This window comes from Rana temporaria, chromosome 4, assembly GCF_905171775.1.
Source record: "Rana temporaria chromosome 4, aRanTem1.1, whole genome shotgun sequence".
Classification (NCBI taxonomy): domain Eukaryota; kingdom Metazoa; phylum Chordata; class Amphibia; order Anura; family Ranidae; genus Rana; species Rana temporaria.
The window spans coordinates 125,774,049-125,800,124 of NC_053492.1; the positions used below are offsets into that span (position 1 = coordinate 125,774,049).

Consider the following 26,076-nt stretch of genomic DNA (forward strand, 5'->3'; position numbering starts at 1 on the left):
TTAAACTGAGAAAAAAAAATAGTTTTTTTAAAAAAAAAAATGGGATATTTATTATAGCAAAAAGTAAAAAATAAAATTGTTGCTCTTTTTTTGTTTATAGCACAAAAAAAATTAAAACCGCAGAGTTGATCAAAGAACACCAAAAAAAGCCATTTGTGGGGGAAAAAAGGATGTAAATTTTGTTTGGGAGCCAATTCGCACGACCGCGCAATTGTCAGTTAAAGCGACGCAGTGCCGGAAGCTGAAATTTCGCCTGGGCAGGAGGGGGGTATATGTGCCCAGTAAGCAAGTGGTTAAAAAAAAAAAAAAAAAAAAAAAAAAAGAAGTACACACAGGGATTGCATTTGGCCTTTTATAATAAAGGTCAGGCTTTACCCCAACACATTTGTGTTCACGCACCTTTTTAAAGACTTTCCCATTAGGCTGGATTTCATCTTCTTCACTTAGCACCTCTCTGGTTCCCAAGCATCCTTTGTCTTTGAAAAGGTCTGTAGCGTGCTTAAAGACCTTGTCCAGAGTATCACAGCCTGGGTACAGCGAGGCGGCAAGACTTTGGAAGCTATCCACTGAGCGGACGGGGCTGTTCGGATCCTCACTGGCAGGTTTGGCTTTTATTCGTTTAGCAAGTCTCTGCCTCTCTCCTGCTCTGGACAGCAAGAACCATGGAAGAAATGAAATAACGCCATAAAGCCACATAAAAAAGTGCAAAGTGGAGAGCAGCACTGGATTCATGTCTTCTTTTATCTGCATTTTGGATACTGGGAAAAGTGAAGATTGTATCTAAGAAACCTGAAATAAAAAAAATAAAAAAAATAAAAAATAAAAAGTTAGGAGAGAACAGGAACTACATATGCATTTGTATTTTTTGAGTTGAAAACTATCATGTTGGCTTATGTTCCATAAGTGAAGAAATTTTTTTTATAAGGAGAATTAATTTTCACATTCATTTTAGGGTGTGACACAAGTACCACATTGAGAAAGGAAAATCACCCCAATGAAATAGATTTTTATTTATAGGTTCACCGACAGCCCCACCCAGCCCCTTCACCTATAAGTGTCAGATAGAAGCAATGTTACAAGTCCTGCAAAATATGGAGCCACCCTCAGACAAAAACGGTTACAGTAATTTATTTTCTATTACAGGTGCAGCTACCTAGATTTTTTATTGCAGAGAACAGGAGTCATTTTAAACATTGGACTACTGAAAAAAGGACTACCAAATTAGGGGGTTGAACGTTGCTCTGAAAGCTTGATGGAATGAAATTCTTGTTTAATTTTAAATTAAAGTTCTAATTTACAAAAGAAAAAGCAGAGAAATTCTCTTTTGATTACTTCCAATATATCCGCTATACTGCCAGACAGAAAATAAGGTACTTCCGTTCCGACCACTGCAGACCTTATACGTGTAATACTACCAGTCGGACTGCAGGCTGTGCTGCATACGTGGCAAATACAACACACAATCCAGTCCAATCAATGAGAAGATTGAAGAATAAAAACTAAAAGCACAGACTTTTTGCCCTGACGTTTTTTTTTTTTTATTATACACTGCACAACAGGAGATTAAACATTTTGGTAGCAAATGTCTTTTGTATAACACGGAATTAATTGTGTTCCCAGAAAAGGTATTTGTTAACAATAGATTAATACCGTATTCTATTAAAGTAGTTGTAAAGGCTGAAGATATTTTACCTTCATGCATTCTATGCCCCATCTGTGTGCAATTGGTATGAGACACTGGTGAGGAGGCACCGATTGGCAGCACTGATAATGAGTGCCCCAATGAGAAGTGTAAACGTCCCTTTTAGAGAAGCCAGTTATCGGCTCTCTTCTCATGCCGACAGGAGTGCCAACAACAGGCATCCATTTACCTCTGATCAGCTGCGATTGGACACAGCTGATCACGTGGTTAAAGTGCCGCTGATTGGCTCTTTACCTTAATCTGATCAGCAGACGGCATCCCAGAACTAGACAACCGTCCTGTAGCCGTCATTCAGCTATAGCACGCTCAGTAAGTGGTTAATATCACTTTAACCACTTCCATACAGGGCACTTATACACCTTCCCGCCCAGATCAATTTTTAGCTTTCAGCGCTGTTGCACTTTGAATGACAAGTGCGCGGTCATGCTACACTGTACCCAAACTAAATTTTTATCATTTTGTTCCCACAAATAGAGCTTTCTTTTGGTGGTATTTGATCACCTCTGGGATTATGTTCGGCAAAAAAATAAGAATATGACCAAAAATTTAGAAAAAAAAAAAGTTTTGTTTTGTTTCGGTTATAAAACATCACTGTAAATAAGTAAGTTTTCTCCTTCACTGATGGTACTGCACTGACAGGCACTGATAAGGCGGTACTGATGGGCACCGATGAGGTGGCACTAATATGCGGCACTGATAGGCAGCATGGATGGGCATAGATGAGCACTGATAGGTGGCACTAACGTATGTGTTGTACTAATAGATGCCAATCAGTGCCAAACAATGCCTGCCAATCAGTGATGCCCATTGTGGGCACTGATTGGCATCCATCATTTGTGATCGTCATCCCTGGTGGTCTAGGGTGGCATACCTGTGTTTTGCATCCCTGATTGTCTAGTGGCATCCCTGGTGGTCCAGTTTGGGTATCCTCGGGGGGGCTGTGCTGATAATCGATCAGCACAAACCCCCCCTGTCAGAGGAGCAGCCGATCGGCTCTCCTCTACTCGAGTCTGACAGACGCGAGTGAGGAAAAGCCGATTACCGGCTTTTCCTGTTTACATCGTGATCAGCCGTGATTGGACACGGCTGATCACGTGGTAAAGAGTCTCCATCAGAGGCCACAATGAGCGGAGAGGGGGCTGATGACAGCTCCATGTCTACTCTGCATATGCAGTGCACCTGCAGCTTTTATGTGGGCTAGCTGCACTTTGCCATAGACGTCTATTATCCTGCAATTGTAGTGCATTTTTTTTCTGTGCACCAACCCTGCACCTGCTCTTTAAGTCGCTTAACCACTTGAGATCCGCGCTATAGACGAAATACGTCCGCAGCGCGGCTCTCAAGTGCCAAGTGGCCGTTTAAACACGGCCTTTTATGTGCATTACCCGCGCGCGGCGGGTAAAAACTGTCCCGGCGCATCGCCGAAGACCCGATGCGTGTACCTGGCGGCCGCGATGTCCGCCGGGTACACGCGATCGTCGGTGACACGGCAGGTGACAGCAGGGACGTGGAGCTCTGTGTGTAAACACAGAGCTCCACGTCCTGTCAGGGAGAGAGGAGACCGATCTGTGTCTCTTGTACATAGAGACACAGCATCGGTCCCCTCCCCCAGTCACCCCCCTCCCCCCACACAGTTATAACACACCCAGGCTACACAGTTAACCCCTTCCTCACCCCCTAGTGTTAACCCCTTCACTGCCAGTCACATTTATACAGTAATTCGTGCATTTTTATAGCACTGATCGCTGTATAAATGTGAATGGCGCCAAATTTGTGTCAAAAGTGTCCGATACGTCCGCCGCAATATCCCAGTCCCAATAAAAATCACAGATCGCCGCCATTACTAGTAAAAAAAAAAATAATAAAAAAAAATCATAATTCTGTTCCCCATTTTGTAGGCGCTATAACGTTTGCGCAAACCAGTCGCTTATTGCGATTTTTTTTTTTTTTTTTACAAAAATACGTCGAAAAATACGTATCGGCCTTAACTGAGAAAAAAAATAGTTTTTTAAAAAAAAAATTGGGATATTTATTATAGCAACAAGTAAAAAAAATATATATTTTTTTTAAATTGTTGCTCTTTTTTTGTTTATAGCGCAAAAAATAAAAACCGCAGAGGTGATCAAATACCACCAAAAGAAAGCTCTATTTGTGGGGAAAAAAGGACGTCAATTTTGTTTGGGAGCCACGTCGCACGACCGCGCAATTGTCAGTTAAAGCGACGCAGTGCCGGACGCTGAGATTTCGCCTGGGAACGAAGGGGGTTTATGTGCCCAGTAAGCAAGTGGTTAAAGAGGAGGTCCGCTAAAAAAAAAAAAAAAAAAAAAAAAAAATTAAAAGCCAGCAGCTACAAATACTGCAGCTGCTGGAATCAGGAAGTGAAGTGTTGCGGCTTCACTTCCCGGTTCCCTACTGCGCATGCGCAAGTCGCATTGCGCGTCCCAACTAGTCCTCGCTGTCTTCTGGGACCTGTGTGTTTCCCAGAAAACAGCAGGGAGGGGGGGGGCGGGTGCAAATACCTGTATTATACATCCATCTGCACCCTCCTCCCCCCTGAAAGGTGCCAAATTTGACAGCGGATGGGGGGAGGGTTCCCGAAAAGCAGAGGTTCAATTTTTGTGTGGACCTCTGCTTTTAGTGGCCCTTCGCTCCTCAAAAGGTTGGGCACCCCTGCCTTAGAGTAAATGGTTTTTATTTACAGTTTTGCGTACCTTCAGTTTTCACTAGGGTTGTCCCAATACCACTTTTTTAGGACTGAGTACAAGTACCGATACTTTTTTTCAAGTAGTCGCCGATACCGAATACGATACTTTTTTTAAAATGTGTCCACAGATGCAGCCATGTCCCCCCCACAGATGCAGCCATGTCCCCCCACAGATGCAGCCATGTATCCCCCATGCAGACATGTATTCCCCCAGCCAGCCAGCGTCACCCCCCAGCCAGCCAGCCAGCGTCACCCCCCAGCCAGCCAGCCAGCGTCACCCCCCAGCCAGCGTCACCCCCCAGCCAGCGTCACCCCCCAGCCAGCCAGCCAGCGTCACCCCCCAGCCAGCGTCACCCCCCAGCCAGCCAGCCAGCGTCACCCCCCAGCCAGCCAGCCAGCGTCACCCCCCAACCAGCCAGCGTCACCCCCCAGCCAGCCAGCGTCACCCCCCAGCCAGCCAGCGTCACCCCCCAGCCAGCCAGCGTCACCCCCCAGCCAGCCAGCGTCACCCCCCAGCCAGCCAGCGTCACCCCCCAGCCAGCCAGCGTCACCCCCCAGCGTCACCCCCCAGCGTCACCCCCCAGCCAGCCAGCGTCACCCCCCATCCAGCCAGCGTCACCCCCCATCCAGCCATGTCACGCTTACCTGCATCCCCGCTGCCGCCGACTGTGTAATACGCCGGGAACATTACAACTTTGAATCGCTGTAATGATTGGCGCCGCGCTGCGTATAGACACTCCCCCTCGCTCGGGATTGGACAGTTCACCCGAGCGAGGGGGAGTGTCCATGCGTGGTGCGAATCATTACAGCTATTCAAAGCTGTAATGTTCCCGCCCGTATTACACAGTCGGCGGCAGCGGAGATGCGGCGAATGGCGGCGGATTGCGGCTTCGGTGGCGGCGGTCAGTATTCTATTTGTGTATCGGGGCGGGGTATCGGCGTCTGAGTACCGCCGAAAAAACTCGGAATCGGTCCCGATACCGATACTAGTATCGGTATCGGGACAACCCTAGTTTTCACCAATTTCACTAAAAAGTGAAAAAAAAAAGCTGGCTGGCTGGCTGGCTGGGGGGTGACGCTGGCTGGCTGGCTGGGGGGTGACGCTGGCTGGCTGGCTGGGGGGTGACGCTGGCTGGCTGGGGGGTGACGCTGGCTGGCTGGGGGAATACATGGCTGCATGGGGGATACATGGCTGCATCTGTGGGGGGACATGGCTGCATCTGTGGGGGGGACATGGCTGCATCTGTGGACACATTTTAAAAAAAGTATCGTATTCGGTATCGGCGACTACTTGAAAAAAAGTATCGGTACTTGTACTCAGTCCTAAAAAAGTGGTATTGGGACAACCCTAGTGAAAACTGAAGGTACGCAAAACTGTAAATAAAAACCATTTACTCTAAGGCAGGGGTGCCCAACCTTTTGAGGAGCGAAGGGCCACTAAAAGCAGAGGTCCACACAAAAATTGAACCTCTGCTTTTCGGTAACCCTCCCCCCATCCGCTGTCAAATTTGGCACCTTTCAGGGGGGAGGAGGGTGCAGATGGATGTATAATACAGGTATTTGCACCCGCCCCCCCCTCCCTGCTGTTTTCTGGGAAACACACAGGTCCCAGAAGACAGCGAGGACTAGTTGGGACGCGCAATGCGACTTTTTTATATAATGTTCGGGAGTTTTTTTTTTTTTTTGCTAGAAAAAAAAAAGGAGGATTTTTATATGAAAAAGACGAGTGCCAAATAGGCCCGGTATGGAAGTGGTTAAAATAAAAAGATTTGTTTTCCATTTAACAGGCAGGCAACATATTCAGAAATAAAAATATGCAAATTGGTTAATTTTAATGTGGTGAATGTAATTACCGATCATTAAATGGCCAGCAGTGCTACGGAAAATACACTGTAAATTACTGGCTACACACCAGTCTCCAAAGCTTGCAAGTTATAAGGAAGCCAATGAAAGGAGGGCGATTTATATACAAGAGGAGGTGTGTAACGGATTACATAGAACCTCACTGTTTGAGAGCTAGGTAAGATTAAGCGCCTTTCCTTAATGACAGATCATGATGCAGGGCACTGACCTTGAGTGAACCTGCAGAGATTAAAGCAGCACCCTGAGACTCAAGTGCTGCGCTCACAAGATCTATGACCTAGAAATTGTAAAGCTGCCAGGCAAAAGCACAAACCCAGAAAAACAAAACACACGTGAACTGCTTCATTCTGTCCAGCTATATTGGAGATTCAAAATGATCCGATCCGTGACTCCTGATCCGAGGATCGATCCGATCCGTGAGTTTTTTGATCCGTTGCACCCCTACTCACTTTTGTCAGACAAAAGTCATGTAGACGACACATTTTTTTTTTTTTAAACATTAACAGGCTTTGTCAGATGGAAGCATTTCACACACCCCAGTAAAGTGCAAGCCCCCCCCCCCCCTGACACGCCGTGTTATGTATCCCAGGCCTGGGACCAGCATAGCGAGTGCTGCCGTGTGTCTGCTCTCCTCCCCATCTTGTTCCTGACCCAGAAGCGATGTGTAGGACGTCACTTCCAGGGTCCCCTTTGACCGTTTCCCTGACCATCAAAGAATGATAATGCAGTGCCATCTGCATTGCATTCCATTCAATGGAGCAAAGAGGAGACATGTAGAGTCTTTTAGACCCTGGCTGTCTCATTAAAGAGTACCGGTCAGCAAAGAATCATCACTAATAACTCTGATGCGGTCCCCTATAGGCTCATTCATTCACAAAGGTTCTGTGAACCAATCAACTACAAGTACCGAAAGCCTTTGCAGCTGTTGGTTTGTAGTTCTCAATGAACTAAGGTAGCTGTTGAGTGCTCTTGTAGTTCATGAATTCTTCCTGTCTGTACAATGTATTAACAGACAGATTACACCAGCAGTCTGCAGGAGACTTGCATGGCATCAGTGATATGCCGATCATTGGTGCAATGCTCCCTAGGCTCCTAAATAAATACATTTAAAAATAGTAAATGCACATATTTTTTTTCTTTAAAAGGGTGAACTTGTACTGAGCACCCAAGCGCTGCCGTGTCCGAGGTTAGCCTGAAGGAATAAAGTATTTTTTTTGTTATAGAGGCGTCATTTACTTACTCAGCATAAGGCTGCATTCACACCTGAGCGTTTTTGTCGCCTGAAGCGCGACGCTCAATTACGCTAGAGGGGAAAAAATACATTATTCTCTATGGAGATGGTTCACATCTCCACGCCAATACGCCCGACTGAAGCTCAAACAAGTTCCGGACCCTTTTTTGTCGCGCATATCGGGCGGTTTGGTCGTTTCCATTTCCCATAGAAAGTAATGGAAACGATCGATTCAAGCGACTAGCGCAACAACGAGCGTTTTCTACGGGCGTTTCGTCGCTTTAATCAATAGAACTTTTCGAAATGTGGAATACCACACAACAACGTGCAACAATAATAAAATACGTTTCCAAAAGCATATGTGAACAGTGATTGCTGAAACAATATAAATCAATATACAGCAGAAATGTCCCACACAGATGTGCATGAATACGCAGATTCCTCTGCAGTGTAAGCAAAAAACACTGAGGTTCACTGTGTTAAACACCAAAAAAATATAAAAATAAAATAAAAATAGAGTCCCAATAACATGCATAGAAAGCCAAACGAATCTTGACAATTACTGTGATCTTCCTAGTGGAGAAAAGTAGAAAATGCCACCACCATACTTTTCAAATTTCACTTGTTTCCACCCAAGGTGCTTTGTATATAAAGTGCTCTTACCAGAGCCTGTTGACCACTTTACTTAAAAAGATGGTCATACGGGCTAGTGCAGGATTGTGCCTACACACACATGGATATGGACTATTGAATCTCGTTTCCAGGCGTTCCAGATAAGGATGATATGCAAAAAAAGAGAACCGGTAGACGCCGATAGCGTAATAACGTTTTAATAATAAAAACAACGGAAAGCCAAATGGCCTCTTACTTTAAAAGTGCCTACCCGGCACTGGGACTGCAGGCCTGTCACCGCCAATCTGCGGTTCAAAACTTGGGTTATCAGGATCGGATACCACCGCCGTAGTTCCACCATAAACTCCTTCCTGTCAGCTTCACCAGAGCGGGGGGCGTCTCGTGACCAGGACTGCCTCCAACGTCCGTTTCGATTACTCGTCTACAAAACGCCGGAAAAAACGACCAAACGACGCTCAGGTGTGAATGCAGCCTAATCGTTTATGCAGAGCGATGAGAGACTGACACTCCCCTTTCCTGACCAGCACCCAATCGGTGCTCGTCACACTGCAAGGTCTCTCCCCTCCCCGCTAGTCCCTGGGTGCGGTGTCGAAGGGGCATGCTAATAAAAAAAAAAAAAAAAAAAAAAAGGGGAAACACACACCCCCCATCAAATCAGCGCTCACAGCCAATGGCTACAAGTGCTGATCAGTGTGTTCTGGTGGGTACACAAATGCATAGCGGGGGAGATCGCTGCAGTGTGCGTGTTTTTGTTTCTGTACAGCCCACTGGGCCGATAAAGAAAAAAAAAAAAAAAAAAAACACAACCTTTACATGTACTAGTCCCAACTCTGTAGTACGGTGTATGTATGGTGAGCGTGAATAATGAGATACTATAAGCTTTGGTTCGCAATTTACAAAAGAATGCTTTAACAAAATAGACCTGAACTACACCTATTTATTATGATCAAGCGGGTTTCCCAGTGGTGCTGTAAAGCAATCTCCTCCCAAAATATGCCTTGGGGTTACACACCCAACTGTGTCCGTGCCAGCCACATAAACATGAAAGCACAGCTGCAAATCCTTGTCTGTTCACATGTGCAATGACAGACAAAGCTAAACATGAAGACTGGCTTGACAAAGGCCTGTAGGAATTTCATGAAAATCATAATGGAGGGGAAAAAAGCCTGTAAACAATGAATAAGGATTTTAGAGAAAATCTGTAAACATAAATCTGAAGCAGTTCTAGCCACTGGGTATTTCCAGGTTTTAAATAGAACACATCATAAGAGAAATAGAGAAGTTGCCATCTCTAGCTTGTTTTGAAGGTGCAAGCACCATTGCCGACTTCCATAGCGTTTCTTTGAGACTTGGTAAGTCAATGAAGTCAGGATAAAGAGAATGGTATTGAAGAATAAAATCGAAAAAAAAAAAACAAGCAAGCAATTCCCATATCAAAGTCTAACATAGGGGTAGATTTACTAAAACTGGTGCACTCAGAATCTGGTGCAGCTGTGCATGGTAGCCGATCAGCTTCTAACTTCAGCTTGTTCAACTAAGCTTTGGCAATAAAACATGCAAGTCGATTGGATCTCCTATGCAGAGTTGCACTATTCGGTTTTAGTAAATCTACCCCATAGTTCTCTTAACATAAGTTCCCGAGTCACAACGGGTTTTTACTTGAGTTTGAGCTCCTAGCATCTCCAGCTAAAGCCCAGTACATACGGGCAAATTTTGTGCGGCCCGTGAGTGCTTACGAATGTCGGGCGGCCCGTGTGAACGGACGGCTTCTGTCGAAGGAGCATGACTAAAACAAAAGTCTGCTGATTGGCTCCTGATCAGATGGGAATATTCTGGCGGGTGGGGGGGGGTCCCACAGAACACAATAGAGCAGCAGGGAAGATCGATGTTTCCTTCCAACAAATTGGATAGTTAATACAGTGACTCCAACCTGAACTGTCAGTTTTTTTCGTTCAGCCCGCTGGGTTGAACGAAAAAAATAAAAAACACACACACACACACACACACACACACACACACCTTGTAGTGTGTACTAGGCTTAACAACTAATCCAGATTGATTTTGGGTGTGTCTACTGTGTATAAAGTTCACACATACTTTGCATGTTAAAAGGCCACATTAACAGGAGACCAAAGTTCTTACTAACATGTTTAGAAGTCATAATATTACCAGAAATGTTCACAAGTTTACAGCATCTTGTAACATTTCTAAAGGTAACATGTCAGGCATCAAACTAGAAATCCAACTGAATATCACAATTGGTGCGGGTCTCAGAAAATCAAGGTGACAATTCAGCATTCATGTAAGGCCCCTTTCACACGATAAGCCAGCTCGAATCCATCTGTCCGTTTTGTTTTTTTAGGCGGATCCGAGCGGGCCAACCATTGACTCCTATGGGCAGGCAAATGTCAGCAGAGATGTGTTTGCCGACACTCGTCTGCCATCCGGTCAAGACAGACGTATGGCGGATCGGATGGGATCTGATTAAAAATAGACATGCTTTTAGTTTTCGTCTGATCTCCCCATAGAGATCAGGGGTGCTCTGACAGGCCCCTCACCACTCAGTGAGCAGAGATGGACCTGTCATCCGCCGGCTTAGTGGAGATCAACAGAGCGATCTCTCGCTAAGCGGATCCGCTCCATGTGAAAGGGGCCTTAAGGTTCCCATTGGTTGTAAAAAAAAAATCCCCCCCCCCCCTTTTTTTTTTATTACCTTTGTTAAAAAAAAAAAAAAAAAAAAAAAAAAACACACCACACTGATGCACAATACTTTAGATCTCGCTAAAACAGACACAATAAAAGTAATTGTGTTATGTGACTTCACAACGAATTTAAAGGCTCCAATATAAAATGCCAGTTACTTCTTTAACTTTTCTATGTGAAAGTAAAAAGGTGGTGTATTGTACCTTGTGAGTCATGTCTAGACAGTGGTACAGAAACCAAAGCCATATGGCCTTATAAATGAAAGCTAAAAAAAAAGCTTATAGGAGGATTTTTGTTTGCAAGTTCCCCTGTGGCAGAAAATGAACAGGTTAGTTAATGGTTTGCAAAAAAGCTTAGCACTACAACCCCACTTTTTTTTATCTATTTCAGGGCACCCACCAATAAAGAATTCCAGGTGTTGTATATTTTATCTAGCTTGGACCAACAGGACTGTGTATATATATATATATATATATATATATATATATATATATATATATATATATATATATATATATATATATATATATATATATATATATATATATATATATATATATATATATATATATATATATATATATATATATCTATATCTATATCTATCATACTTGTGGGATCCCCGTAGAAGCTGGAAATCCATGTAGAAGACACCACGACTCCAGTGATCTCTATTTTCCGGGTCCCATGCTAAGTGGCTGCCCTGCTTTGCCTTTTCTCAGTGTGTGAAAAACTTTCTCTGACTAGACGAGGTCGAATAGTTGTACACACCAAGGCTGCATTCACACCTGAAGCCATAAAACACTAGAGGGGAAAAAATACATTATTCTCAATGGAGATGGTTTACATCTCCACTCCAAAACGCCTGAAGCTCAAACAAGTTCTGGATCCTTTTTTGTTGCGCGAATCGGGCTGATTTGGGTGTTTTTGAACGTTTGTATTCCCATGGAAACTAATGGAAATGCTCAATTCAAGCGTCTAGCGCGACAACGAGTGTTTCTACGGGCGTTTTGTCGCTTTAATTTGTTCTGTGAAATAGAATATTCACCCAGGAAGAAGAATATTCACCCAGGAAGAAGATAAAAAAAAAAAAACTACAAACATAGCAACAAGTGATGAAAGAGCTGAGCATTTTTCCTATTGGCTAAAATAAAACGTCGAAGTTCAAAAAGGTCGGACATCGCTGTATGCAAACGCGTGACAAAACGCCGGAAAAAACAAACGAAAATGCTACGCTCAGGTGTGAATGCGGCCTAAAAGTACAGCTAAACTTAAAAACAAAAATGAGATAGAGATTTAGCAGTTTACCAATCCTGAAGCACAGCATCCTGAAGTCCACAGGATCGCCCAAATTGCATGTGGTTCCACCATGCAAGCCTTTTTGCCCCATTGAACGTAGGTTTTCTAGGGTCCATACATTCTGGTAAGCCTTTTACCTGTGGGGTGGTTCCCTTCACTTCATCACTTGCACAGATCTGCATGGTTTGAATTGGTCACCATATTTTGAACTTTGTCAACACTGAAGTTTGATCAATCATAGAACAGATAGTCTTTGCATTTTTGACATTTCCTGCATATAGACATTCATTGTGTGCTTATGGGGACATTTCTATTTACATTGTTCACTGTCAATATTTGAGCACTTTATCAAGTTTTTACATATTTATTCATTTTTCATGTATTTATTTATATATTTTGATTAGCGCTACACTTTTTTTGTTTCCACATTGTTGCAATTTGTCTACATGGTGTGTCAGCAGCTTACCCCTAAGGCAGCGTGGAATTATTCTGTATACCTTACATAGGCATACAATGAAACTTGTAGTCAGGGACGCCAACAGTATGAAGACTGCTCAACAACCGCAGTGACTCATGGTCACAACTGAATTAGCCTCACTACAAAGAACTATTGAACTGAACCCAAGGCAGTCTGACTTATAGAATAGAGTTCAGAAACGTTCTCACTGCACCAGAAATAAAATAAACCTATACTGTGGGAGGGGGGGGGGGGGGTTCTAGGACATTTATTGGATTCTCCTTATCTGTGTGCTTCCTACAGGTTATCATCTCAAAGCCATAAGCCAGAGAGGCCCATGAATGCAGAAGGTCAGCATTAGAAGACTCCATATTGTTTTCTATATAGGTTTCTCTAGCACAGATCGATTAAAATCGCTCAGGATCAGGACGACAATGGCAGGTGAAAATACAAGCTGCTGCTTACCTCAACAGGAAGAATCCAGCAGAGAGTGTGAATAGATCTTTTTTTGGCCTTTTACCAATGACATAATAATAATGGCTACATCAGGGGGATAAAGAGAGAGCAATCTTATTATAAGAACCAGAGACTGCAGTATCACTCTGCATTCATCTGCTCTCCTAATTCACTTCAACAGCACCCTCAGGATGTCTGATGCAAGGCAAACAAGGATTTTGCATGTGCATCTGCATTCTGAATAATCTGGCACAAGACATGGATAGAATACACCCTGTGCTTGCTCATCCGATGCATATGGTAATATGGATATTATAGCAAGAAATTATTCTGGTAAAAAAAAAAAATGCAACTTGCTGAATAGATTTCAATATAATCAACCCGATTTGACATGCTTCCAGAAGCCGGTATTCTTAAGCTGTCTTGACCCAATACACTCCAGACAATAACTACTTAACGGGTTGGTTTTTTTTTTTTTGCTTTGCTATACTTGAAGTCCTAAATTTAAGTGTGGGATCAACTGATGCTGAGAAATTGAAAGAAGTGGAATAAAAGAAAAAATGACAGAGACTATATTTAGCCTCATTTTAATCCCAGCTCTATAAACAGAATTTGGGACAGATGGCAAATTAAACCTTTTTAATCATTTTGTAGCCAGTGCAAAACATTGATTTGCTGACTACCAATAAGGCAACAATATTCACTTACAATCAACTGTCACTTCTGGCTGTTTAGAAGATCTCCGTTTCATGAAAAAAAACTGCACCAAGAATCTTTACTTCAGCTGTATTACTGTTTATCACAAAATACCAGATTTCAAAAAGATAATTCCCGATACAGAAATGAATCCAATGTCATCTCACAATACATGAGTATCTTAGAGGCGTTCCAGCCCCCATCCCCAGAAATTAAAAGTCAGCAGCTACAAACACTGTAGCTGCTGACTTACTATTAGGGCACTTACCTGTCCAGGCATCCAGCGGTGTCCTCACCAGAGGCAATTATTGAATCGGCTCAAAAGGTGACAAATGTCAAATGTGGCAGTGGGGGGGCTAGGGGGTGTTTGGCAGACAAGCAGATTTTGGTTGAAGCACTAAACATACGAACCCAATTAAAATACAGACCCAATTTTTCCAGTGACAGTCACCTACAAAAAGTTCTATTCACAAACTTTGTCCTTGTCCAAAAATGCTTGACTTGAAATCACCTTATCAGATTGGGGAAATGTCTGAAGACGTGCAGCCATGATCTGGCGTGCATCCGTAACACCGCTCTCCCTCCCTACTAGAGCTGCACGATTCTGGCTAAAATGAGAATCATGATTTTTTTGCTTAGAAGATAGATCACAATTCTTGTGGCGTAACATCTTTCACATTAAAAAAATAAAAAATAATTGGGCTAACTTTACCATTTGTTTTTTCATTGATTGAAGTGTATTCCCCCCCCCCCCCAAAAAAATTGTGTTTGAAAGACCGCTGGGCAAATACAGTGGGACATAAAATATTGCAGCAATTGCCATTTTATTCCCTAAGGTCTCTGCCTAAATTATATATATATATATATATATATATATATATATATATATATATATATATATATATATATATATATATATATATATATATATATATATATATATATATATATATATATAAAATGTTTGGGGGTTCCAAGTAATTTTCTAGCAAAAAAGATTTAGACTTTAACCACTTCCCGACGGCCGTACGACTATATACGGCCGCCGGGTGGCTCTACTTCTCTGGGAGGCCGTGTTTTTACGGCCGCCCCTTTTCGCGTTCCCCGCGCGCGCTCCCGAGCGCGCAGCGGGGAACTGCTGTGCTGGCCGTGTCCCTTGGACACAGCCAGTCACAGACCGCCGTGAACGGCCAATCGGAGCGGCCGTTTCCTAGGCGATCTGTGCGGCCAATGAGAGATGATCTCATATGTTTACATATGAGATCATCTCTCATTCCCGCCTCTCGCAGACAGCGGTGCTGTCAGGGGAGAGAGGAGACGGATCTGTGTCTCTTGTACATAGGGACACAGATCGGTCACCCCCCCAGTCACCCCCCTTCCCCCACAGTTAGAACACTAATTAGGATACACATTTAACCCCTTCCTCACCCCCTAGTGTTAACCCCTTCCCTGCCAGTCACATTTATACAGTAATTAGTGCTTATTTATAGCACTGATTGCAGTATAAATGTGAATGGCGCCAAAAATGTGTCAAAAGTGTCCGATGTGTCCGCCATAACGTCGCAGTCCCAATAAAAATCGCAGATCGCCGCCATTTCTAGTAAAAAAAATTTTTTATACAGTAATTAGTGCATATTTATAGCACTGATTGCAGTATAAATGTGAATGGCGCCAAAAATGTGTCAAAAGTGTCCGATGTGTCCGCCATAACGTCGCAGTCCCAATAAAAATCGCAGATCGCCGCCATTTCTAGTAAAAAAAAAATTTATACAGTAATTAGTGCATATTTATAGCACTGATTGCAGTATAAATGTGAATGGCGCCAAAAATGTGTCAAAAGTGTCCGATGTGTCCGCCATAACGTCGCAGTCCCAATAAAAATCGCAGATCGCCGCCATTTCTAGTAAAAAAAAATTTTTATACAGTAATTAGTGCATATTTATAGCACTGATTGCAGTATAAATGTGAATGGCGCCAAAAATGTGTCAAAAGTGTCCGATGTGTCCGCCATAACGTCGCAGTCCCAATAAAAATCGCAGATCGCCGCCATTTCTAGTAAAAAAAAAATTTATACAGTAATTAGTGCATATTTATAGCACTGATTGCAGTATAAATGTGAATGGCGCCAAAAACGTGTCAAAAGTGTCCGATGTGTCCGCCATAACGTCGCAGTCCCAATAAAAATCGCAGATCGCCGCCATTTCTAGTAAAAAAAAAAAAAATAATAATAATAATTCTGTCCCTTATTTTGTAGGCGCTATAACTTTTGCGCAAACCAGTCGCTTATTGCGATTTTTTTTTTTTTTTTTTACTAAAAATATGTAGAATACGTATCGGCCTAGACTGAGGATAAAAAAAAAACGTAAAAAAAAAAAATTGAGCTATTTATTATAGCAACAAGTAAAAATATTTTTTTTTTTTCAAAATTGTCGCTCTATTTTTGTTTATAGCGCAAAAAATAAAAACCGCAGAGGTGATCAAATACCACCAAAAGAAAGCTCTATTTGTGGGGAAAAAAGGACGTTAATTTTGTTTTCGAGCCACGTCGCACGACCGCGCAATTGTCAGTTAAAGCGACGCAGTGCCGAATCGCAAAAAGTCCTCTGGTCAGGAAGGGGTTTAAGTGCCCAGTAAGGAAGTGGTTAAGTGCTTAAACTGCCTGCATTTACACACAGAAGTTTAATTCCCTTTGATCTAAGAAGGAAGTTAGTTACAAGGTTTCCTGTAAAAAGAACTTGGCAGACTGCAGTTTTTCTTTACACACAGAAGTTTATCCCTTTGATCTAAGAAGGAAGAGTTGGGTTACGTTTCCTGTTAAAAACTTGGCAGACTGCCAAGATATTTTCTTAAGACAGCAGTGAATGAGCAGATAAGTCTCTCCACTTGTTATATGAAAGAAATCGACAAACTCTGCAATAGAGATCATCAGGGGGGTTGAATCGGGATCACGATTTTTTTTAATTGTGCAGCTCTACTCCCTATCCATAAGAAAGGTGTTAGAGGGCCTCAGCCAGGAAGAAGGAGGGAGGAGGATTGTCGTCATCATTGCAAAAAAACTAAAATGGAAGCTGCCATTCTTGCCCCAGGGTCACATTTAATTTTCATGCAGAAGCTGAACCATTTCAGCTTTCCTATTATGGACTAGTGACACAGACATCATAGGATATCAGATTCTCACACAGATACTTTGCTTTAATATTATGAGTCAGACGACAACTGAGCTAGTAAGTAAGCTGCGGCTAGAATTCTTTTAGCAGGGGTGCCCTGGAAGCCGGAAAATTTCAAGGGTTCCTCAGGGGTAAAAACCATTCTCTCCTTTTAATTTTTTCTATTAAAGTAAAATTCTTTATAATAAAGATAAAGTCACTCTAAAAACTGGTCGAAAGACTGCAGTCCTTCATATAGAGCTGATGCTTGGATAATTCCATTGTTACATTTTGTACTATGGGGAGATGAAGTTGCTACCCCCAATAAATCTCGGATATCCATATATAAAATAAGCCTTTGCTGTGTGTCCCCATTTCTACTTGTCACCATATGGGGGGGGGGGGTCATGCCTTGCTCTGTTATTCGCTCTTTTCTGGTTTTCACACATTTTGCTTGGTTTAACACTGTAATTAACCCTTTATGTTCCAGAAGAAGTGTTATTTGTCAACACATGAAACATGTTGCGCACAGCACTGTCTGCCTAGTGCAGTGTTTCTCAATTCCAGTCCTCAGGCCCCCCCAACAGGTCAGGTTTTCAGGATTTCCCTCAGATGAAAAGGCTGTAGTGATTACTGAGGCAGTGAAACTGACCAAATCACCTGTGCAAAATAATGGAAATCCTGAAAACCTGACCTGTTGGGGGGGCCTGAGGACTGGAATTGAGAAACACTGGCCTAGTGTGAGGCGACGCACCTCTCCACAGAGATAGCTATAAAATATAGAGTTATATTATTTGTCCTTTGTATTTATTTTTTAAATATGTGACAGGGTCAATACTTTGGAGGCTCCCTACCTGTATACAGGGGGTTTGTATACTAACACACTAGTTTGGGTTAATACGATCTAATGGTTTTAATTTGTTTAAAAGACAATCATTTACACATACATATGATTTTGTGTGTTCTCTATTTTCTTCACTTTAGGAAAGCTTCCAAAACTACCAACCTTTATAAGGGTTAAAAGAATAGAGAATTCAAAGCCCCGTCCCTCCTGTGCTCATGCACATTTGTACACACTAGGTTTTAGGAATAAACCATTAGCAATATATATTTCAGTGCTGCAGATGGTGTTCTCATAGAACAGTAATATCTTGAGATTACATCAAATAAATGAACACGAGATTCTCTGGAAGATCTGACTGCAGAGCAATAAACTAACCTCCTGTATGAGGATGGAAAATATAATCGGTTCTATGCCTGAGTAAAGAATGCAACATTTACTGTAAAAGGTTGTCCGTATGACCAGAATTGGAAATGCTTCACCCTGACAGGAAAAGGAGCCATGCACAAATATGAGCTATCAAGTATTTGCTTTGGCCTGGCAGTCAGTGACATTCATTTTATTAGTGCAGGTTAGGATATCAAATGTGGTTGTAAACCCGATATCTGACCCACCTTGAATGGTTAGGGCACACCACCAGGAATTGATTTATAAAGCAAACTCTTTGCATGGGGCATCAACTTCGGCCTAAACTGAGAATATAAGTGGTTCTAAAGACAGGTTTTTACCTTAAATGCCCTTCTTATACTTACCTGAGCCTAATCGCGATCCAGCGATATTCATGAGAGCAGCGACTCACATATCACTCTCCCCTCGTTGGCTCTTGCCAATCCCAGCCAGTGAGCCAATGAGGAGAGAGTGGGGGCAGGGCTATCTATTCACTGGAGCGTGGCTTCGGAGGGCCCCCATAGCAAGAGTCTTGCTATTTGGAGGGGATTCGGCAGAATGGTGGAGCCTGGACTGCTGGCAGAGGACCCAAAGACAGACAGACAGACAGACAGACAGACAGACAATCGGGTCTGCTGTGTAAAACCACTGCACAGAGCAGGCAAGTAAAACACAGTCGTTATTTACAACAAAAAAATAAATAAATGCAGCCTTTAGAATCACTTTAAGCAGCATTGCTCTTGGCATTAAAGCCCCACACCAGGGTTGCCCCTGGTGTAAAAGATGGAAACATAAAACTAGTGCGATATTGGACACGGTTTTGAGTCTAATGCATCAATATCTGGTTGGATAGATGTACTAGCAATTCTCAAAAAAGGTACTCATCAGCTATTTTGGATACAATTTGGCCCTTCGTGTGCTTCCCCCTTGAAAATCATTGCCCACAAATATAGGAGTCTTTTGCCGAAAACCTGAGATTTTTCTTTGGGAAGATAAAAAAAAGGGAAGATTAAAAAAAAAAAAAAAAAAAAAAAAAAAAAAAACTTATAAAAGCTTAATAAAAGACACTCAATTTTTACTTTGGCCGCATGTGTTCGCTATTTTTATTTTTTTGTAAACACCACACACACACACGGCAGAAGTGAAGTATAGCCAAAGCTTCTTTTGGTCCTACTTCTATGGATCACAGGAGTGCAGTTCATTCTGAACTCCTGTGACCAGTTTGCAGCCGACATCAGGCTAAAGAGGAATCAATACCTCCATGTTGGGGTAAGTAGTACTCTCAGCAGACACCGTTCAGCCAATCCGTGGCAGATAAAGTAAAATAGTAAAAATGGTGGCGCCTCACTGTAGGGTGACTGGTGATTGTGACAAATAGTAAATCTTCTGTTTAAAGTGCAGATAGCAAACAATGTATGCAAATATTCCTACAGTAAAATAAAATCACAATCTGAATGAACTGCACAGTAAATAAGCGAACACCTTGATGTGCAAAAATTACAGAAAAGGTGAAAGCAATGAACTCAAAAAATCCCACGTGCCACCTTAGGCACAGATAGCCATCAAAAAGGGATAGTATGTAGGACAATCAAAAGATGGATGAGTGAAGATACCCTTCACCATAACCAGTGAATAAATGGCCGATGTATGGCCAGTACAAATGGTGACACCTCAGTCTGCACTAGCCTCTCACCTTACTGCTGTAAGGTAACATGGGACCAAGTCAGATGCTTCAGATGGTCCTCTGGGGGTCCCTCTCCAGTGAGTCTGGCTGGTAGTGCCTTATGATGGGTAGAGTCTCCAATATGAGTTCCTCTGTGCCAGTAACAAAAGTGGAAGGAAGATCCCAGATAGTGTAGTAACGTTTGGTAAAAGATTTATTAAAATAAAAAAGATGTATGCTGTACCCATCATAAGGCACTACCAGCCAGCCTCACTGGAGAGGGACCCCCAGAAAACCCCCGGAGGCCGCCTGAAGCATCTGACTTTATTCCATGCTGTTACCTTACAGCAGTAAAGTGAGAGGCTAGTGCAGCCCTCATAATTTGTGCTCGCCTCCTCGCATTTGGCAAGGGAATTTATGTGCAGTGCGAGTATCCCGTGTACGCCGCTCAGACACACACAGTGCAGCCAGTAACATATCTGTATTCAACTACAATACAGCTGCCACACCGTCCTGCACAGGCTAGCAGCATAATGGACATCAGCACCGCCCCTCTCCACCTCCCATAGGCCAGTAGCATTTCCCATAACTGTACCTGCCGCCTGGGACCACCCCTCTCCACCTCTCACAGTCCAGTAGCATTGCCCAGCACTGTATACCAGACGCCCGGGACCACCCCTCTCCACCTGCCACACATCCAAGGAGTGCACCGTGGCTGCAGTACAATGGTATGTTTAAGACAGATGTACAGGGGCGGACTGACCATTGAGTCACTCGGGCACTGCCCGAGGGCCCCATGCCACTAGGGGGCCCCATCCGGGTTGCCAGGCTCAGTAAAACCAGGGACAGTATGTAAAAATCTGTGTTTTTTTTAGATCTGTCCCTGATATGTCAGAAAATGACATGCTTTTAATGTGAATATCCCAAGATTTTAGCTGCCCGCCTCTGCACTACCTCCTGGCGTGGTGGTCATCTGTAAGCCAGAGGGGCCCCATAATCTTCTATTGCCCAGGGGCCCCATGAGTTGTCAGTCCGCCCCTGCAGATGTATGATGTTCTGGGAGTAAGGGAGATTGAAGGAACATATGTGCTGGATTTGGGGGGGGGGGGGGTGTTAATTGCAGATTTAGACTCTAAATCATCCCCCCTAATCCATTATACCAATGCCCCCAATCTATCATACCTATGCCTCCAATTCTGCCCCCCCCCCCCCATCTATCATACAATATGATAGATGGGGGGAGGAATTGGGAGGAGGTGTTGCAGGTAGAGGTGTACTGCGGGAGGTGTTGCAGGTAGAGGTGTACTGCGGAAGGTGTTGCAGGTAGAGGTGTACTGCGGAAGGTGTTGCAGGTAGAGGTGTACCTTTGCTGCCATAGTACTATATCCTAAATAAAGCAGGAGTTTGGGACTTTGAGTGAGACTGTAGACATGGTGTAGGTATAAAAGGGTACATATTTATTCATCATAACACATGACAGATCTCCAAACAAAAAAAAAATCACATGGGAGAAACATTCTAGTAAATGTGATTCCCTAGAATCACACACACATAAAATATGAGCATGTACAATATAGACAGCAAGGTACATCAGTGTGTAACCAGGTCATCTTGAACATCAGCAACTCGTGATCCTTTGTCTGGGGGGAGGGCTTCGTTGGTGCACCCCGCCGGAGTGTGGCTATGGATCACCTCAGCTCCCATGACGGACCAATTTTTTGGTCGGGGCTCCTTACTTACCACACCCACTGCCCAGATTCCATGTAAGTACCCAAGGGGGACCTTTGTGTCCCATCATTTATGTTTTTCTGGCCAATAATTAGACCATGTAATTATACCTTATTACATTATATATCCTTTAGATGTCCTGAGCATCAGCCTCTGACGAGTGTAACTATACACAAAACGCGTTGGGCTTCAGAGATGCAGTCATATGCCCTCACCGTATCAACTCAGTTGACAACACAACCATCTACCTCCTTATGTTTTTACTGGTTCTTAATATCTTTATTTAGGGTTTTCCAGCGCTTGCTGCCATGTGACATCTGTATATATGTAAATTCATTGAATGTATCCATTTATCCTCAGGGATCACTATGTGGCACCTGGTTACACACTGATGTACCTTGCTGTCTATATTGTACATGCTCATATTTTATGTGAATGTTGTTTCTCCCATGTGATTTTTTGTTTGGAGATCTGTCATGTGTTATGATGAATAAATATGTACCCTTTTATACCTACACCATGTCTACAGTCTCACTCAAAGTCCCAAACTCCTGCTTTATTTTCTTCAATTAGGGATGGAGGAGTACCACATATTTACCTCATCTAAAGCCCCAAAACCCCCTCCTTTGTGTTTCTAGTACCATGTCCTGGGTGTCCAGTGTGCCCCTGTGCCATTAAGGAGGGATGGACTCTCTCTAGGCTCACTTGCCCTCTGCCTATGCATTATAATGCATTTGTTTCAAGGCAAGGTAGGGTTTGGGTGGGGCAACAGGTGGCGAGTAACTCTTAAAGCGGTTGTATACCCGCAATAGGTTTTTTTTTTACAACTGAAAGGCAAAAGTTACCTGGTCCACGCCGAGGGAGATGTCATCTTGCCTCGGCGTGTCTTCCGGGTATCGCCGCTCCAGCGCTGTGAGAATGCGCGCGGGAGACTTCATTCCGGCAATGTCCGGCGGCTGCCGGGCCTTTACCCGAGGATCCCCGCTGCAATCAGCGGCGCATTGCAAGGGGATCATCTCCTAAACCGTACAGGTTTAGGAGATATTCTTTATACCTACAGATAAGCCTTATTATAGGCTTACCAGCAGGTAAAAGTGGTAATAAAGACTTTACTACCACTTTAAGGCCTGGCTAGTAGCTCAGGACTTGAAATTTTGAGGCCTAGGCTAGTGCATACTGAGGTGTCACCAATTGGACTGGCCAGACATCGGCCATTTATTCACTGGTTATGGTGAAGGGCATCCTCACTCATCCATCTTTTGATTGTCCTGTGTACCATCACTTTTTGATTGCTATCTGTACCTAAGGTGGCACATGAAACTTTTGGAGTTCATTGCACTGTATTTACTGTTTGTTTGCACATCAAAGTTGTTCATTCATTTACTGTGCAGTTTAAAATATATTTTATTAATTGTTTTATTGTGGGAATATTTACACATTTGACTCGGGAGTGAGCACAAAGGGAAAACGTCTTTCCCTGGTGGCTCCCGATGAAGAGAAGGGGCCTGCAGCGCTGGCAGGGGACCTCGGAAGAAGAGGATAAGGGCTGCTCTGTGCAAGACCAATGCACAGAGCAGGTAATTATAGGCATGTTTGTTATTTAACCACTTGACATCCGGGAGGACATCTATAGACGTCCTCTGGCCACTGGGGGGTGCACGAGCGCCCGCCGCATTACTGAATTGCCGATGCGCGTGCCTGGCGGCCGCGATGTCCGCCAGGTACACAGACAAGGAGGTGGATCTGTGTGTGTAAACACACAGATCCACGTCCTGTCAGGGAGAGGAGACCGATGCTGTGTCCCTTGTACATAGGGACACAGATCGGTCACCTCCCCCAGTCAGTCCCCTTCCCCCACAGTTAGAAACACTATGCAGGGCACACATTTAACCCCTTCCTCACCCCCTAGTGTTAACCCTTTCCATGCCAGTCACATTTATACAGTAACCAGTGCATATTTATAGCACTGGTCGCTGTATAAATGTGAATGGTCCCAAAAATGTGTCAAAAGTGTCTGCCATAATGTCGCTGTCCCAAAAAAAGTCGCAGATCGCCGCCATTACTAGTAAAAAAAAAAAATTATAATAAAATTATATATATATATATATATATAAAATCATAATTCTGTCCCCCAAAATGGGACGCTATAACTTTTGCGCAAACCAGTTGCTTATTGCGATTTTTTTTTTTTAACAAAAATACGTAGAAGAATACGTATCGGCCTAAACTAAAAAAAGGGGTGGCTGACGAGACTACCAGGCCCCCTTGTAGGACCAGCCAGAGACGCGAACAGTGAGTCCGACTTCCGGAACGGATCGGAGCAGATAAGTACACTTCGTAGGGCCCGAATCACATCCAAAGGATGTAAAGTGGCCGCCTCCCTGCATTTCGGCCGAGGACAGAAGGATGGAAGAACAATGTCCTCATCAACGTGAAAAGCCAAAACGACCCTGGGGAGAAAAGACGGCTGCGGCCGCAGCACCACCTCATCCTTATGGATGACCAAGTAGGGAGCCTTGCAAGACAAGGCCGCCAGAACAGACAAACACTCGTCTGATCGAGGTAATTGCTACCAGAAAAAATCAGTGGAAATGCCCACGCTGAGCCATGGCCACGTGACAACGCAGACCTTCCTGGGCTAGCACCCAAAGTCAAATGCATGAAGGGCAGGTACTCTAGCGCTGAGCTAAACCTGCTCCCCTTTTGTGACAGTCAACAAAAAAACACCCAAATGTCCACAAAGGGAGCATCCCGAAGAACCGAAAGGACTAAATTCAAGTCCCATGGGGGTAGTGGAGGGGCCACATGCCAGACCCCCAGACCAGACGTACGCACCAAGGAGTGCGACGCCAAGGCTCATTGAAAGTAACAGTCAGAGCAGAAAACTGACTCCTAACCGTACTTAAGGCGAGAGCCTGATCCACTCCCTGCTGTAAAAAACAGCAGAATCCTGGACACCACGTATGTCCGAGGGTGCCACTTCATCTCCTCACACACAGAGATGCAGGCCTTCCACGTATGATGTAAAACCTACGTGAGGTAGACTTCCGTGCAGGCAGCACGGTAGAGACCACTGAGCCCAATAGGCCTCGGGCCCACAGCCCCAGGCTCTTAACAGCCACGCCGCTAAGCCAGTGGCTGTAAAAACAGGGTGGATGATCGGACCCTGTAACAGAAGATCAACCCCCAGGGGAAGATGCTAGGGGGCGTCTGCCACCAGACGCACCAGGTCCGCGTACCATGAGCGACGCGGCCAATCTGGGGCAATCAGGATTGATAGAATTCCCTCGGCTTCCACTCCATACTGAGGAGGGAATGAAAGTAGGCGAAAGCGACCCCAAGGAGCCCCCAACGCGCCTGACGCGTCTGCCCATGGGTCCCTTGACCTGGCCAAAAAACATGGCACCTTCCGGTTGAGGCGGGACGCCAGAAGGTCCACGCATGGAGTGCCCCACTTTCAGCACAGACACTGAAAATCCCTACGGGTGGAGAGACCACTCTCCTTGGTCTAGCGCAGTCCGACTCAGGAGTCGGCCCGCCAATTCCATACTCCCGGAATGTACACGGCCGATAGAGCCAGAACGGACCTTTCGGCCCACCGAAGGATGTGCGCGACCCTCGTCGCTGCAACAGAACTCTGTGTGCCTCCCAGATGGTCGACGTACGCCACAGCGTTGTCGGACAGGGTCCTGAATGGTCAGCCCTGTAGATCTAGGGACCACCAGGCAAGGCAAAGCCTGATCCAGAACACCGATTGGTAGGTGGGACTCCACCTGAGTCCAGCGCCACAGGGCTGACTGGGTGCCCCAAAAAACCCCTCCCCAACCGGAGAGGCTGGCATCCGTCGCGACCACCGTCCAGTGACATGGCAGAAACGCCTTTCCAGCCCGAAGCACCGGAAAAGTCAGCCACCACACCAGGGACCAGGTGACTCAACTGAACCTGGTAATCCAGGGATGACGGAAGCTTGTCCCCACGAGACAGCAGTTCCCTCTGTAGCACCCTGGCGTGGAATTGGGCATACGGAACCGCCTCGACAGAGGCCACCGTCAGACCCAGCACCCTCATGCAGAATCGCAGAGATGACCACTACTAGGTCGACAACTGCTGCCCAGCAGATAGCAGAGTCTGAAGTCTTTCCGTTAGGAGAAAAAAATTTCCGCCCCGGCGGAATCCAGGACTAGTCCCAGGAATTCCAGTCCCTGAGACGGGACCAACACTGACTTCTGGACAAAACAGAAGTCAGCCAAACTCTTGGAGAGTCTGACACGTGACAGACACGGCTCCACTCATTCAGAGCTCGAGGAAGCTCGTAGGAGAATGTCGTACAGACATCCCACAATAACAAAACCCCCGCTGCCCCAGCCGGGCCAGTATCGGAACGAGCACCTCGGTGAAAACCTGTGGTGTCGACACCAAGCCGAGCGGGAGGGCCACAAATGAAAAATGGTCCTCCCTGACCGCAAAGTCCAGAATCTCTGGTGCTTTGAGCATATGGGAACATGCAGGTATGCGTTTGCGGCATCCAAGGACGCCAGAAAAAACCCCATCCTGAAAGTTTGCACTT

The 26,076-nt window shown here is 44.5% G+C and overlaps 1 protein-coding gene across 1 annotated transcript in view; it reads right to left on the reverse strand.

The window, feature by feature from the left end:
• The window catches only part of ACSL3 (acyl-CoA synthetase long chain family member 3), a 137,772-nt gene that overhangs the window by 97,597 nt on the left and 14,099 nt on the right, over window positions 1-26,076 (reverse strand). The window contains exon 2 of the mRNA XM_040349032.1: window positions 400-789. Within this exon, the coding sequence (XP_040204966.1) occupies window positions 400-750 (351 nt within the window). The 5' untranslated portion in view covers window positions 751-789. The remainder of the gene's footprint in view (window positions 1-399; window positions 790-26,076) is intronic.